Source organism: Piliocolobus tephrosceles, chromosome 5 (genome assembly GCF_002776525.5).
Source record: "Piliocolobus tephrosceles isolate RC106 chromosome 5, ASM277652v3, whole genome shotgun sequence".
NCBI lineage: Eukaryota > Metazoa > Chordata > Mammalia > Primates > Cercopithecidae > Piliocolobus > Piliocolobus tephrosceles.
Window position 1 is genome coordinate 60,423,086 of NC_045438.1, and position 17,842 is coordinate 60,440,927.

Genomic DNA, 17,842 nt, shown 5'->3' on the forward strand with positions numbered 1-17,842 from the left:
AATTTCATGGATATTTTCTTCTGCCAGATCAAATCTGTTATTGAGGCCCTGAAGTAAATTTATCATTTCAATTATTGTACTTTTCAATGCCAGAATTTCTATTTCGTTCTAAAAAAATGTTTCTCTCTCTTAACTGATACTCACATTTGGTGAGACATCTTTCTCATACTTACTTTAAGTCTTTAGACAAGGTTTTCTTTAGTTCTTTGAACATAAAATAGCCAATTAAAGTCTTTGTCTAGTAAGTTAAAAATCTGGACTTCCTTGGGAACAGTTTCCATTGACTGCTTTTTTTGACTGCCATATGTTCCTATTTTTTGCCTGCCTTGTATTTTTTTTTTTTTTTTTTGGCTGAAAATTAAACACTTTAAATAATTATAATGTAGTAACTCTGAAAGTTATATTCTTGTGCCACCCGTCCAACCTGGGTTTTTTGTTGCTGTTTCGTTATTTTTTGTTTAATGACTTCTCTGGAAAAATTTTGTAAAATTTGTATTCTTTGTTGTGTGTGGTCACTGAAGTCTCTGCTTAGTTAGCTTAGCAATCAGGTAATGATTAGAGATTTCCTTAAATGCCCTGAACCAGTAAGTTTTCCATCCTTTGTTGAGGGGCTCTGTATGTGTTGGGTATGCCTTTACTATTTTGGCAATTTATAACTCTGTCTTAGCTTTCAATTTCTGGTTGTGCAGATCCTTAAGGTCAGTCAGAAGTGAGTGATTCAGGCCTTCTCAGCTCTTTTCTGGGCATGCATGGAGTCCTACACATGTACCCTATGTACAGTTTCCCAAGAATGTCAAAGTTTTTCTTATTTTTGAGATGGAGTCTCACTCTGTCACCTAGGCTGGAGTGCAGTGGCGCAATCTTGGCTCACTGCAACCTCTGCCTCCTGGGTTCAAGTGATTCTTCTGCCTCAGCCTCATGAGTAGCTGGGATTACAGGTGCCCGCTGCTATGCCTTGCTAATTTATTTATTTTTTATTTTTAGTAGAGATGGGGTTTCATCATGTTGGCCAGGCTGGTCTTGAACTCCTGACCTTGTGATTCACCTGCCTTGGCCTCCCAAAGTGCTGGGATTACAGGCATGAGAAACAGCGCCCAGCAAATGTCAAAGCTTTTCAAAGCCCCTTATCAACACTGCACTCTCAAGATTTTCAATTTTTTTTTTCTGCCAGTCTCTTATTTGCTCTACCTCAGGCGCTGTGATGTTAAACAATTGCTGCTGCTTTTTGTTCTTAATGCCTTGATGTCAGGACTTTTGTCACTGAGAAAGCTCTGAGTCAGGTTAAATAAAGACATGTCTTGTAAATGGGCTTTTCCAGAGAGCTGCCACAGATGCCAAGTAGTGACAACTGTCTGGAAATGAGGTTTTATTGTGGGGGTGGGGAGGCACCAAGCCTTTATGCTCCTTTCAATAGCTCCTAAGCTTCTGTTTCTTGGTTACTGGCTTTCAAGGCTACGGTGGAGCTGGGAAGAGTGGGATGGAAACAGGTCAAGTTAAAATGCCATGAAGTTTACTGTTCTTACTAAGATTCAATCATTTTTCTTTAATAAATGTTTCTTATTGTTGCAAGCCTTTGGTTAATTTCTAGAGTCCTGAAAATACTGATTTTGGCAATTCTGGCCTGCATTCATATTGCTTTTATGGAGGAACAGATTTTCAGAGATCCTTATTCCACCATTCTAGAGGTGTTTTGTCCATACACATTAATTTCTGTATTGTACTTTAATATAAAGGTATAGTCAGGACATGCTGAAGAATACTCAATTTTTGCTCCTGACTGCTATACTTTTTGAGTTACCTATTTTTTCCTGCCATTTCTCTTAGGTTAGTGCTATGAGTTTTCCCACAGCAGTCCCACTTCCCTGGTTAATGTTACTTCTACAATGCTGTAGGGTCAATAATGAAATAGCCTAGTTGATTAGCAACATGTTAGGATAGGCTTGCAGGGTCCACTGCAAAGTATGTTGACTTCATGACATTGTAGCTGCTCAAAACTCATTTTGGCTTTTTCTCACCGATGTCCTGGAAGATACAATTTTTAGGCATTTGAGTTTAGAGAAAGTGATTTGGTGATGGGTGATTGCCAAGTCAGAGTACACCTAGAGTTGTCTACCTAATTCTGGGAAACATGTTTTAAGAGAAACTTTGACCAAATAGCCATTTCAAGTTAACAGTGACCAGGCTGGTGAGTGGGCAAGTTCTGAAACTGTGCCACATGAGGAATAATTGGGAAGAGTGGTGAATCTCATTGGGAGAAAAAAAACTTGGTGGGGGGGATAAAGAAACATTTATTGGGGTACATGATAGGGCTGATACGGCAATAAAATTATTTTTTCTGCCTCTACCATAATCATGCTCTCATGATTATGACCAATAAGCAAAGGTTATAACAGGACAGGTTTTGAATCAGTATGAAAGAAATTTCTAATAATGAGAACTGTCCAATAATGTTATTGACTAAGCATCTACCATAGACCAGGCCTGTGGAGACAAAACCAAATAAGACAGAATTGCTATCTAGAGCAGCTCATAAAGTGAAAACCTCATCCTTAAAGTGATGAAACAAAGACTAACTGACCATCTGTTAAGGATCCTGAATTAGATACTGAAGTATGTGACAACTAAAGTCCACTCTAAAATGAACAATTTTAAGAGTCTGGCACCCCTACAGAGCTGACAGATAACTTTAGGGTGAGATAAAATATTCATTGAGAGTCTAGAAGATTCCAAGGAATACAATATATTTTCTAACTGTGCTCACCAAAGTCTTTTACGGTCACGAAATTATGTATGAGGTTGGCAGCAAGTCAACCTTACCTTAGGGTTTTACTGACACCTAGTGGTTATAATCCAAAATGTTAAAAGACAACATACAATTATCACAAAAATGTTCATATTTATAAAAATCATAAATGAATATAGTGATAAAAATTCATTCATTTTGAACTCTCTTTCCAAAAAGAAGTTAAAATTGCTTAAATGGCATCTTATATCTGAAATATTTTTATCCTAAAATTTCAAACTCTTTAACACTTGATTATAAGCAAGCCTACAATGCTATTAGTTTATCTTTTAACTCATATCTTTCAGTTGCAGGTTTTGAATCAGTATGAAAGACATTTCTAATAATGAGAACTGTTCAACAATGTTATTGACTAAGCATCTACCATAACTCAAGCCCAGTGGTCTGGCTTTGAATCTGCTTTCAAACTCCACCTTGTGTTGCTCAGAGTTACTTTGCAGGCCATGTTCATAGCCCTCAGATGGCCTAAATGCAACGATGTCTGTGCTAGAGAAGATTACATTCTACCTCTCTGATCTATTTTAGTGATATGGGAATTTATGTCAGGAATGACAATTCTTTTTTATTCTTTTTTCCTTTCTTTTTTTTTTTTTTTTGAGACTAAGTCTTGCTCTGTCGCCAGGCTGGAGTGCAGGGGCACAATCTTGGCTCACTGCAACCCCCGCCTCCTGGGTTCAAGTGATTCTCATGCCTCAGCCTCCCGAGTAGCTGGGATTATAGGCATGTGTCACCACACCCAGCTAATTTTTGTATTTCTAGTAGAGACGGGGTTTCACCATGTTGGCCAGGATGGTCTTGATCTCCTGACCTCATGATCCGCCCGCCTCGGCCTCCCAAAGTGCTCGGATTACAGGCGTAAGCCACTGCACCCAGCCAGGAACGACAATTTCAATACATTTACTATCTGTCCTTCATTTTATTATTATTTAGCTTCTGTTAGCTCAGTGTTAGCCAAAACATCAGAAAGAAATAAAACTTATGAGAAGGGTATTAGCAAATGTGTGAAAAAGTCAAGTACTTTTTATACTCCAAAAAGTATTTGGAGCTTATAATTCCTTTAAAAGTCATACTGAGGGTCATAGTTGGAGAACCAGCATTTTGCATATGTTATGATGGTCCCATAACCATCCAAATGTTAGTGGTACCCATTTCCTTCCATCCTGGAACAGTTTTATGTTCCCAAACCATTTGCAAAAGTTGCTTAGTATGAAAAGTCATCTAGACATATGGAACCTAAGTATGCTATCTTGTAATTTCCCATAAAATCCTTCAGGTACTTGAAGAAATTCTTCATAAACTTTGTTTCCATTTAACATTCTTTTCTCCAGATAACATATAATGTGTTATCTCTAAGCTATCTCACAGCAACAATGCCCTAACCTCTCAATTATTTTGGTTTCTCTCTAGGATGGACGAGGATTGCAATTAAGCTTAACCCATTAAGTGTGGGGTTTATAGATATCGACTTCTTTTAATACATTGAATTAATTTATGGATTTATAGAGCATAGGTCTGGCATCTGCAAATTCATTCTAAAGGAGAATTAGAGGATTATGAAAGATAATCAACCTCAAATCAATTTTAAGGTTTGTTTGTTTGTTGTTTTTTGAGAAGGAGTCTTGCTCTGTCTCCCAGGATGGAGTGCAGTGACGTGATCTCGACTAACTGCAACCTCCACCTACCGGGTTCAAGTGATTCTCCTGCCTCAGCCTCCCAAGGAGCTGGGACTACAGACGCCTGCCACCATGCCTGGCTAACTTTTGTATTTTTAGTAGAGACAGGGTTTCACCATGTTGGCCACGATGGTCTTGACTCCTGACCTTGTGATCCGCCCACCTCAGCCTCCCAAAGTGCTGAGATTACAGGCGTAAGCCACCGTGCCGGGCCCAATTTTAAGGTTTCTAAAAACTAGTTACAGATATTTTAAAATTGGTAATAACAATAATAATCAGCAATAGCCCTAATTAAAAATTTTTGGTCTTCTTGTCAAAATTAATACCTTATAAATTTTTGGGTGATCATAAAGACTGTTTAACAAGATGGAACTAGCCCAGTGATGGATGACAGGTGTGATTTTAATGTTTTAAATGCTTTTAATGCAATAATTTATTTTAAATTATTCTTTATACCTCACAAAGACAGCAAGTTATTAGAAGAAAGTATACTAGATTAGAAGTAAGGAGATTTGGGTTCCAGCTTTAGTCCCACTCCCTACTAGGCTTGTTATCTATTGCAAATCACTTAAAATCCCTGAGCTTTGGTTTCTTTATTTACATCATTTACTTCATTTAGCTCCACTACTAGGCTGTAAAAAACATGTAGTATTCATGACTGTTCACTGCTGTATCTGCAGCCTCATTCCCAAGGCAGAGCAGGCACTCAGCTAATGTTTGCTGGCTGATCGAATTAAGGATTAGAAACTAAAAAATACAAATATTGTCATGCATGCTTCAGAAAGTTGCCATGAGGCTTAAATGTTATAGTGAAATACCATATGGGAAAATGGGTGCATTCTTTTTAAAAGTTTTTAAATGTGGATACATTCTTGGTACCTAACTTAAAAGAAATTAAGGTAAATGGGTTAATAATTATAAGTTATGTTAAGTCACTACTTTTATATATTTATAAGTATTCTGAGAAAAACAGACTCAGCCAGGTGCAGTGGCTCATGCCTGTAATCCTAGCACTTTGGGAACCCAAGGCGGGCAGATCACTTGAGCCCAGGAGTTGGAGACCAGCCTGGGCAACACAGCAAGACCCCATCTCTACAAAAAATACAATAACCAGCCAGAAGTGGTGGTGCACGCCTGTAGTCCCAGCTACCTGGAAGGCTGAAGTGAGAAGATCACCTGAGCCTGGGGGTCAAGGCTGCAGTGAGCTGTGATGGTGCTGCTGCACAGCAGCCTGGGTGTCAGAGTGAGATCTTGTCTCAAAAAAAAAAAAAAAAAAAATAAGTAAAAAGAAAAATAGGCTCTATCTATCTAAAGGCTCCAAAGACTTCAGTTACTGCTTACTGTTAGCAAGGCTTTGGAGAGAAAATAATCTGTGATTTTAATACTGCAGGTAAATTCTCTAACACATTCAGATTAAAAAGTCAAATGTTAATTCCCTATGCTACAGCACAGTCATAATATGTAATACCTTAACCATATTTTAAAAAGATAAGAGATGGATGCCTACTAACCTTGAAAGATCTAAGACATTCTCTTAAGTGAAAAATAAAATACGCAAATAATGTTTATATTTATATAAAGAAAATCAAGCTATATATTTCTAGATTTTCAAATACATTTGTATAGGAGTATCTCACAAAAGGCCTAGATGGTTCATACCTAACTGGTAACAGTGATCTGCCTTCGAGGAGGGGAGTGAGACTGTGTAAGGGCAAATAGAGATTTTTGCTTTATTGGCATTGCCTGAAATTTTTTAATAGCAGGAATATGAAAAAATAGATGAGAGCATATTACTAATCCACTGAATTCCTTAAGCCTTACTTGAATATTGAAGCTGGTCCTTGCAGGAAGGGAGCACTGCAGCTTTCAGTAGCACAACGTTTAGGCATCCTCTCTTTTTTTTTTTGAGACAGAGTTTCGCTCTTGTTGCCCAAGCTGGAGTGCAATGGTGCAAACTCAGCTCACCATAACCTCCACCCCAGGTTCAAGTGATTCTCCTGCCTCAGCCTCCCGAGTAGCTGGGATTACGGGCACGCGCTACCACACCCGGCTAATTTTTTATTTTTAGCAGAGATGGGGTTTCTCCTTGTTGGTCAGGCCGGTCTCAAACTCCTGACCTCAGGTGATCTGCCTGCCTCAGCCTCCCAAAGTGCTGGGATTACAGGTGTGAGTCACCACGCCTGGCTAGGCATTCTCTCTTATAGTAGGTGAAATAGTTTTCCTATAGAGAAGAAAAGCTAAATGGCTGACAGCACTGATATTGAACATTAAATATCATACGTACTAAAAAAAACTAACCTGTAAAATTAGAAGGACTAAGGAAAAATATATTTGCTGGTTACATATAATGGTAATAGAAAGCTAGTAATTAAATATAATTCTCATTAGAATTACAATATAGCCTTTGAATATTCTATTAAATAAATGAATTCAATTAGTTTCATTTTCAAATTAGTTTTATTTTATCACATTTGATTGGCCCAGTCCATTAGACAAAAAGACATATTGACTAAATACAACATAATTTCTATAACCTGAGGGGACTCGCACATCATTACCTGATTGCTTGCTGATTTGGCTGTTGATTGGTTTCATGACTTCGAAGCTCCCCTCCTATGACAATTCTTCCTCCTCTAAGGACTTCCTCATTGCTGTTTCTTCATCCTGCTCTAGCAGCTCTGTCTCTTCCATAAACTTCCTTTCCTGGGATGACCTTCTGTCATATGTTGTTCTTTGTAGGTAGTCTCCATCTAAAAGCAGCCCCTGTGTCTGTGACATGCTCTGCTCCGGGAATTCAGAGGCCTCCAGTGACTCTGTCACTGCTCCAGGACCACCAGGCTCATCCTCTGGTTCTGGAGACTGATGTGTGTCTTCCTTATGCTCATACATATACAGTCTCTTTTCAACCACTTCACGGATCAACACTGAAAAGTTAAGTGTCCAGACATCACTATGATTTTCATATTATGGTATATTTTAGGAGTTATAATGCTGACTTATAGATGATTACAAAACCTTCACGAAGCCTCATCCCTTTCCTATGTCATAACCTTTTTTTTGAAGTCAGCATACTTAACTTCACACTTAATGCATTAAATATAAATTATACTCTGTTTTAACAGAATATCATTTATGAAGTAATGACAGAAGATATTAATAGATATCAAATTATAAAAGAGCCAAAAATAATATTGAGGGTAAAAATTTGCACTTCTATTAATACAATTGATATACTAAAAGTTTAAGTATTAGAACTGTAAAATTAACCTTTCAATTATTCAATTTATTCTTTCTACTAAAAATTTTAGAGATGAATTTTTGGATAAAATAACTTACTGTCAAGCACTGTTCTTCCCACCATGCTATATTCCATGGTTTTTTCAACTTCATTCATTAGCCATGGAAGAAATCCTATCTCAATATCTGTAATAAAAGAATTCATTGATTTTTATGTATCATCAGAGGAATAATGTACTTTTCTCCTAATGTAATAGACTCATCAACATTAGTTTCTTAATAAAAAATGTTAAGTAGACTCATACAGCATAACTTTTGCCATATTCCTTATATATGTTTTGGTCAGTTTCCTTTCTGTTGCATAAGTGATTTTTTTTTTTTTGAGAGTCTCGCTCTGTCGCCCAGGCTGGAGTGCAGTGGCATGATCTCTGCTCACTGCAACCTCTGCTTCCCAGGTTCAAGTGATTCTTCTGCCTCAGCCTTCTGAGTAGCTGGGACTACAGGCACATGCCACTACGCCTGGCTAATTTTTGTATTTTTAGTAGAGACGGGGTTTCACCATGTTGGCCAGGATGGTCTCAATCTCCTGACCTCGTGACTCACTTGCCTTGGCCTCCCAAAGTGCTAGGATTACAGTTGTGAGCCACCGCGCCTGTTCCAATATTTTAAGAACTATGAGGCCTTCCTTGGAGTCAAGGCATTTGGAGTTTCCTTCATAGGTGCAATCTGAAATGGATCAGGGAGGCAGGGGGAGGATGTGGGTTTGGGAGAACTCCAATCCAAATGCAATGCAAATCTGGAATTGAGCAATGCCAGTAAAAGAAAGTCTCCACCTGAAACCCAGGGCCTAATGGAAGGAAGCTGATCAGACTCAGAGAATGCAGGTGAGAGGGCATTTGAGGAGGCAGCCATCTAGAAATAGGTCAGAAACTAGGTATTTCCATCAGTATTAAGTTTGTTCAAACTGAAATCTACTGTGTAAGTATTTTAAAAATATGGTCTATTACAATATATATTTTAAAGTTTCAAAACAGTATTTTTTGGAGCAGGCATCTAATTTTATTTTTCAATAGGATGAAATGGAGAGTGTGATAGAATATTATATTCACTACTATAAATAATTTTAATCTCAGGTATGAATTTCATTTGCAAGCTTTTAAATGATCTATAACTTACATTTTGGCAATCTGTGATAGAAAAAAGGCTACTGGTCTCTCTGGCTAACAGAGTCCAAGCTAGAGCCCAGGACAGCAGGATGGTAGCTGAGAATGAACACTGGACTTGGAGTCTGAGTTCCAAGTCAGTTTGAGGTCTAATATTTCCACGGCCTGAGGAGCTGGGAGCAAGGCATTTAACTTCTCTGAGCTTCAGTTTCTGTTTCTGAAAAAATGGGAATTCTGTCTGACCTGTCTATCCTACAGGGTTATTGGGAGTATCAAATGATATCACCTATGAAAAATACTATGTATATTAATAATATTTGTCTGTGATCTCACCTCTTTGTATTGAATTGAATAGGTAATCAGTGAAAATTAACATTACTAACATGTGTCCTAAATACTACTGCCCAACAAAATGGGACCTGTACACCAAGCACGGTGGATGTAAGCGCTTTTCACCCTGAGGAAGGTGGGTGGTGGTGAGGACATGTAACTCTTCCTTTCCACTGGCCGAGCAGCTAGGAACGTGGACTGTGAGGGGATACAGACAGACAGCTATCAGGCTATTGGTTCCCTAATGGCAGAGATCAGGGATCCTTCTTTTTCTCCAATACCAAACACTGCCTGGAACAGGGTAAGAGCCTAATTAAATGAATAAATGACCTTGATAGCTACCCTCAAAGGGTTTTTGATTGGAATAAGTCGGCTGAGAAAAAGTTAATAACAACTACTTACGCATACATAGGACTTTACAGTTTACACAGTTTCATATATTTTATGACTTAACTCCTAAATAATCCTCATTTCAGGTTGGGCACAGTGCCTCACGCCTATAATCCCAGCCCTTTGGGAGGCCAATTGGGGCAGGCGGATCACTTGAGGTCAGGACCAGCCTGGTCAACATGGCAAAACCCCATCTCTACTAAAAAACACAAAAATTAGCTGGGCGTGGTAGCAGGTGCCTGTAATCCCAGCTACTCGGGAGGCCGAGGCAGGGAGAATTGCTTGAACTTGGGAGGCGGAGGTTGCAGTGAGCCAAGATCGTGCCACTGTATTCCAGCCTGGGCAAAAGAGTGAGACTCCATCTCAAAAAAAATTAAAAAAAAAAAAAATTAAAAAAAATTTCTCATTTCACACATGAAGAAACTGGAGGTCATCAAGCTAGCTAATGATAAAGCTGCAACCCAAACTCAAGTTTTTCAATACCAAGTCCATATTTCTTTCTACTATACAAATGTTGCTTCTCAATAAACAAACATAATATCCTTAAATCAAGATCTTCAAAATACACATCTCATTAACAACTGTACTTAATTTAAACAACTAAAATTGACTTTGTATCAGAAATAGAAAGATTCCAATTCAAAATAAAAATGGACATAACATAAATTTGAACCATTAAGAGGATGCTTATTACAACAGAATTAATCTAACAAAAATATCTACAAACCTCTTTCAATGGGATCATAAAAGTAGCCACTATCCCTGAGGCTGCCAAAAACAGACGGGAGAAGGTCAGCCAGGTAACGCTGTGCAAATGCTCGGGCGGCGATTTTTTGTGATGTCTCATTGTGCTTGTGCACTATTTCCCACTGCTGTTTCTTACGCCGTTCCTGCCAAAATAACATAGGTGGTTATTTAGCTCTTATGCCCTCCCCAAGTACTGAATCTAGTAAAGTTAATAAGTAGAAGAATCCAGACTTATCAAAAAATGGGCAGCGAAGTGTCTATCTATTAAAGGTCCATATTTTTCATCAGAATTTCAATGAATTTCAACAGCTAGTGGGTACTGAATTCAGGAAGTTATAAATGATGGAATTTAAGGTAAAAATCTCACTATTCATTTCAAGTAAAATAATTTCAAGACATACATGCTTGACAGTATAGATGGTAGCAAAAAGATAATCACCACTATATGTATTTTAAAATAATATTATCATGAAATATTACTGGTAAGAAAAATTACCAGTGGGCCAGTGAATGAGTTCATTCGTAACAATTCCCTGAATTTGTAAAGATGAATGGTTCTGAAGATTATGAAAGCCTCTTATTTTTTGCTGTTGCTTCCTTTAGACCATGTAATATTTACAAAGCTGATGAATCCTGTTCTCTACTCTCATGTGGAAGTGGGAGCATTAATATATTTTCTAATTAAATCTATATTTAAACTCTAAACAAATATAAATCTAGGTGATTCCTGTATCCAGCTTTCCATAATATATTTCCAAATAGTGAATAAACAAATATTTTTTGATAAAGATTTCATGACCCATTTCAACAAAGTTTATTTTGCCACAATTTATATTTGTAAATAAAGTCTTACTTTTGCACAATCCTTATTGTAAGCCCTATGCTCTTTACATTGGAATTAAAGTCCATTTGATAGGTATTGAGTAGGATTTCCCAACAATTACGCTATTTTTCATAGCATAGTAAGTTAGGCCCCTTGGGAATTTTTTCGGAACTGTTTCAGGTATTAAGATACTACTTTATAATTGTTCATCAGTATACAACAAAGGGTGACAGTTATTGCCAGAACCAGAAAGACTATCTATTCTAATGCTTCCTAACTTAGGCTACTGGCACATTTTAAAAACTAGATTGTAAACTTTTCCTTATTGAAGATTCTAAAAATCCTGAATCTGAAAAATACTCTGTAAGAACCCACATCAGTCTGGTGTGTCACTAAGGGTATAAAGAAGGGCCTGGTCACGGAGAAAAAGAATCAGAATTCTACCCAGATGCCCTGCTTCTTACCCACAGTCTCTCTCCAATACACTCACTTTTTCCTTCCTTCCATCTTTCTGCCACTGACTTACGGCAAACCAACATATATCTTTCTTTCTTTAGCACTGCTGATATTTAAGAGAGTCTTCAACTGGGACACGTGTAACTTAGGAACTTTCATTTTATTTAGAAACTTTTGGAAACTCACTTTAGGTATATTTATGTAAGCTGGAGTTTAAAAGATGGAATTCAGTCCATGAAAGATCTCTGATCTATAGAAGAGACCTGAGCAAAAATATTATAGATCTTTTTCTTTTCTTTTTTTTTTTTTTGAGACGGAGTCTCGCTCTGTCACCCAGGCTGGAGTGCAGTGGCCGGATCTCAGCTCACTGCAAGCTCCGCCCCCCCGGGTTTACGCCATTCTCCTGCCTCAGCCTCCCAAGTAGCTGGGACTACAGGCGCCCGCCACCTCGCCCGGCTAGTTTTTTGTATTTTTTAGTAGAGACGGGATTTCACCGTATTAGCCAGGATGGTCTCGATCTCTTGACCTCGTGATCCGCCCGTCTCGGCCTCCCAAAGTGCTGGGATTACAGGCTTGAGCCACCGCGCCCCCCGGCCAGATCTTTTTCTAATATATTCCCAAAGATCTTTAGTTTTATGATATATCATCACATGTAATTTTGAACATAATATGCTAACTAGCCAAAAGACTGCCTAAGAAAGAAAAATACAATTATATATACTTTTTCTTCTCGGTGTCGCCTCTCTTGCTCTTCAAGTCGTTGAACTTCAGCACGTTCACTATTCCGTAGTTCTTCATACTCACGCTGACTGGCCCGCAGGTTAGCCAGCTCTTCTTCTTCCATTACTTCCAGAAGAGACTGCTCAATTATCTTCCCCACCAAAACTTCTAACACTGGTTTAACTTCAAGATCAAAGTCAAAGAGCTTAAACATACAAAATAAAGCAAACTTAAAATTTTAATTATGAATCGAATGCACAACAAAAATATAATGAATAGCAATAACAAGATACTATTTATTAAGTGTCTCCTGTGTGCCAGGCACTGTGCTGGTGCTTTATTTATGGTTTCTAATCCTCAAAATCAACAACATTTTGTTTACAGGCAAAAATCTGTTAAGTCAAAGTTATGAAAAAAATGTATGCATTCATCAAAATGAACCCTGACACTGAAGAGAAATATCCTTGTCTGTCTTATTCTTTGCCTTCTCTGTTTGATTTTTATTTATTTTTAAATAACAGTTTGATGAACGAAGGAACAAGAATAGTAGATATTTTGGTGATTCATTGCTAGGATTTCTAGGCAAATATAACTTTCAGATAGCTTCTGAAGATTTATTTTATTTCCCAATTTCAATGACAATTCTTTCAAGTTCCCACAAGTGTTAAAACTCATTTAGGTCATTATGAACATAATCATTGCCTTCTCTTCTTCAATTTCATAAACAGGCTCATTTATGCATTCCACACTGATAGAAAAATGTAATTATTAAATTTTTTTTTAAATGAGAGAGTATCTTTACAAAAGTTATATAATCCACAAGCAACTAATTGTGGAATCTTTTATACCAGGGATATTATTTTTCTTTAGTACAAATCTATCTTATATACATACATTAAGCAAGCATACAAACAAACAAAAATCAAATGTGGAAATATTCTAAAAATATTTTAAATAATTTTGTTTTTAATTGGCAAAGAAATCAGAACATGGTATTTTAAAACATTTCTGAGTACTATATGATAAAACCATTATAGATAATATCTGGAAAGAAATCCAAGAAGTCGAATCTGATTGTGAAGTGGCTCTTGTTCCTCATTTATAAAGATTATAGAGGGAACCCACAGGATATACTGTACCTCTCCTTCTAGTATTTGGGTGGCCACATCTTTGCCAGTTTTGGCAGGAATAAAGAGTGGTGTTGGTGGTCTGTCCAAAAATGCATCTGTTTGGCATTCCATATCAACTTCTATTATGCGATCAGCAATTTCTTCAAGGTATAATTCTAAGAAGAATCATCATATACATTGAGTTTAAAATTTTGGTCTAAGGCCAGGCACAGTAGTTCATGCCCATAATCCCAGTACTTTAGGAGGCCGAGGAGGGTGCATTACTTGAGGCCAGGGGTTTGAGACCAGCCTGTCCAACACGGCAAAACCCCATCTCTACAAAAAATACAAAAATTAGCTGGGTGTGGTGGTGCGTGCCTGTGGTCCCAGTCACTTGGGAGGCTGAGGTGGGAGAATTGCTTGAACCTGGGAGGTGGAGGTTGCAGTGATCCAAGATCATGTCACTGTACTGCAGCCTGGGCAACACAATGAGACTCTGTCTCAAAGAAAGAAAATTCTGGTCTATTTCAAGCATATATGCGTATTTGAAATTTTAGCTCCTTCAAAACATATTTAAATGAACCAGAAAATAAGTATTAGAATAAAAGTGTTCAAATGTGGGGCTTACTTCACATACTGAACTACGAGTTTTTAAATATTTGGAAGGCCATAGATAAGAGTTAGTCAGGCTAGAACATTTACTGAATGTCTAGAAAGCACTGAGCTTTGTATTTGAAAATGGAACTGAAGAAGAACATGAGACTGTAGATGTGTATAAGATGCAGAGTACAACAGTCGATAAAAAGTCAGTAATACATATATATATATATTTGAGTCCTAAGATAGTAAACATACAAAGATTTGAAAATTCCTGGATATTTAAAAAATCATGTACCGGCCGGGCACGGTGGCTCAAGCCTGTAATCCCAGCACTTTGGGAGGCTGAGATGGGCGGATCACAAGGTCAGGAGATCGAGACCATCCTGGCTAACCCGATGAAACCCCATCTCTACTAAAAAATACAAAAAGCTAGCCGGGTGACGTGGCGGGCGCCTGTGGTCCCAGCTACTCGGGAGGCTGAGGCAGAAGAATGGCATGAACCCAGGAGGCAAAGCTTGCAGTGAGCTGAGATCCGGCCACTGCACTCCAGCCTGGGCGACAGAGCGAGACTCCATCTCAAAAAAAAAAAAAAAAACATGTACCAAGTCACCAGGTTATTTGATGTTACCTCTACACTACAGATCATAAACAGATGTATGAAAACAAATTTCATGTTAGGAGTAATTTATATGAGGCAAGGGCAATGTGGTATCAAGCAAAGAACATGAGCACTAGAGTCAGATGTTGGGCACAGGACATGGCCAAGTAATGTCCTCTCTGGGCCTCAGTTTCTTCATCTGGAAAATGGGCTATAACTACCCATCACACAGAATCTTTGTAATAATGAAGGAAATACACAGATAAAGGACCTGGTTCAGTCTCTGAGGAAATATCCAAAAAAAGCTGGCTGCTATTATATCACTTAATATTCTTTTTTTTTTTTGAGACAGAGTCTCGCTCTGTCGCCCGGGCTGGAGTGCAGTGGCCGGATCTCAGTTCACTGCAAGCTCCGCCTCCCGGGTTTATGCCATTCTCCTGCCTCAGCCTCCCAAGTAGCTGGGACTACAGGCGCCAACCACCTCGCCCGGCTAGCTTTTTTTTGTATTTTTTAGTAGAGACGGGGTTTCACCGTGTTAGCCAGGATGGTCTCGAACTCCTGACCTCATGATCCGCCCGTCTCGGCCTCCCAAAGTGCTGGGGATTACAGGCTTGAGCCACCGCGCCCGGCCAATATTCTGATGGTATAAAGAAACATGAAAACTTAGCTCTTTGGCTAGTGACAGCCATACACACATTCTAGACTTGGCCTAAAGGCAAGTGTTAAAGCATGGAATGGTTCCTTTTGCCTTTACCATGCAGAAATAATCCTGAAGGATCCACTCACCATCTTGGAAGGGTACAAAGTGAACCTCAAGTAGTGACAGTGGTCCAAGGAAAACACCAAGCACTGTCTGATGACCATGATTCTGTCAACAATACAGCTAGACCCTATAGGACCAGGTAAGCCTCTACAGCTGAGGACAGCAAGATAAGCACGCAAATCCTGACACCTGCCTCAGGGGTGCCTGTGTGGGCCTGGGGAATGTGCACAGCGACAGAACCAGAGGACAGAGGAGGCTGGTGTGAGAGGCAGATGACTCAGATGGGAGTGGGTTTATTCCTCTCAAAAGACAAAATGACAAAGTAGAATTATATTGCTCTCCTTTCCTGTAAGTCCTAATGAAAAGAACAGTGATTCATGTTGGGCTATGAGAAAGAATCCCAGTTTGAGAACAGAGTATGTGGAAAAGGGCTCCTAAGACACAATTTGTTTGGTCACAAAATTCTTTTATTTATTTATTTGTTGCCCAGGCTGAGTGCAGTGGTGTGATCATAGCTTACTGCAGCCTTGAAATCCTGGGCACATATAATCTTCCTGCCTTAGCCTACTGGGTAGTTGGAATTATAGGCGTGCACCACCATGCTCAACCAATTTTAAAATTTTTTTTGTAGAGATGGGGTCTTGGTATGTTGCCCTGGCTGGTCTCGAACCCCTGGGCTCAAGTGATCCTCCTGCCTTGCCTCCCAAAGTGCTGGGATTACAGATGTGAGCCACTATGCTTGGCCAAAATTCTTTCTTTTTTTTTTTTTGAACCCCATCCCACTTCCAGTCATATCCAGTAAGATAATAGTATACAGTCTATGTATTTCTTTCTCTCTCTCTTTTTTTTTTTTGGGAGATGGACTTTAGCTCTTGTCGCCCAGGCTGGAGTGCAATGGTGCAATCTCGGCTCACTGCAACCTCCGCCTCCTGGGTTCAAGCGATTCTCCTGCCTCAGCCTCCTGAGTAGCTGGGATTACAGGCGACTGCCACCATGCCCAGCTAAGTTTTTTGTATTTTTAGTAGAGACGGGGTATTTCACCCCATTGGCCAGGATGGTTTCAAACTCCTGACCTCAGGCGATCTGCCCGCCTCAGCCTCCCCAAGTGCTGGGATTACAGGCGTGAGCCAGCACACCCAGCCTAGTCTATGTATTTCTTTAATAAATGAACTTCCCTACCATGTTACTGGGGAAGTATCAGATAGCACAGGAGAGGCATAAATAATACAAAGGCCAAACACAAATGAACTGACAGACAACTGAGTAAACCAAGAGGATACAATGCCAAGGGCACAGTCACACACCTGTTTGCACATCAACATGCTTTCTGCCTTCCACAGGTTCAGGTGTTTGTTGTCTGAGCTGCTCTTGGGCTTGTTTTCTGGCAAGAGCCCTCTTCTTAGCCTCCCGTTGTCTCTGAAGCTCTAGAGAATCAGGCTGTCCGAGCTAACAGTGATAGAAAATACTTCTAGAATTTAGAAAATATTTATTAAAGCATACAAGAACTGCCATTCCAAAAGCAATTCCTGGGTAGTATAAAGGCTTTTATCATAATGTTTCCTGATTATCAGTAACTTCATTAAAATTGCATTAGTACTTTGTCAGATAATTACAAAGATGTTTGACAAAGCATAAAAGTAACTTCAAAGTATGACTGTTAACTGGAATACATGGGTGCACAATCGTATCTATATATTTACAAAAACAATAAAAATATTTCCTTTTTAATTTATTCATTGACCTGCTGATCATTCAGGAGCATGCTGTTTAATTTCTATGTATTTTTGTAGCTTCCAAGGTTCCTTTTATTACTGATTTCTAGTTTTACTTCATTGTGATCAGCAAAGATACTTGATAGGATTTCTACTTTTTTGAATTTGTGCAGACATGTTTTGTGGTCTAAGATATGGTCTATTCTGAAGAATGATCCATGTGCTGAAGAAAAAAAATGTGTACTCTGCAGAGGATGGATAAAATGTTCTATGGATATCAGTTAGTCCTAATAGGTCTAGTGTGAAGTTTAACACCAATTTTCTTTTCTTTCTTTCTCTTCTTTTTCCTTTCTGTTTGGATTATCTACTCATTACTGAGAATGGGTTGTTGAAATCTCCTACTATTATTGCATTGCAGTCTATCTCTCCCTTTAGATCTATTTATGTTTGCTTTACATAATTGGGAGCTCTGGTGTTGGGTGTATATTTATCATTGTTACATCCTCTGGCTGAACGGATCACTTTATGATTACAGAGTGACTATGTTTCTTTTTACAGTCTTTGATTTGTAGTTTATCTGATGTAAGTATACTCATGCTCTTTTTTGGTTTCCAGATGCATGGAAAATCTTTTACCATCCCTTTACTTTCAGTCTATGTGTGTCTCTATAGGTGAAGTCAGTTTCTTGTAGCAGCATACAGTTGGGTCTCGTTTCTTT

At 38.6% G+C, this 17,842-nt stretch overlaps 1 protein-coding gene across 2 annotated transcripts in view; it reads right to left on the bottom strand.

Moving 5' to 3' along the window:
• Window positions 1-1,154: 1,154 nt before the first annotated feature.
• The window catches only part of RSPH3 (radial spoke head 3), a 29,153-nt gene continuing 12,465 nt past the window's right edge, over window positions 1,155-17,842 (bottom strand). The window contains exons 3-8 of one of the 2 annotated variants that reach the window (XM_023206036.3): window positions 16,717-16,858; window positions 13,482-13,627; window positions 12,344-12,547; window positions 10,324-10,486; window positions 7,813-7,899; window positions 1,155-7,400 (exon numbers count right to left, since the gene is read on the bottom strand). In XM_023206036.3, coding sequence (XP_023061804.1) covers window positions 7,090-7,400; window positions 7,813-7,899; window positions 10,324-10,486; window positions 12,344-12,547; window positions 13,482-13,627; window positions 16,717-16,858 — 1,053 coding nt within the window. In that variant the 3' untranslated portion in view covers window positions 1,155-7,089. The remainder of the gene's footprint in view (window positions 7,401-7,812; window positions 7,900-10,323; window positions 10,487-12,343; window positions 12,548-13,481; window positions 13,628-16,716; window positions 16,859-17,842) is intronic. The other variant, XM_023206038.2, reaches the window with a different exon arrangement.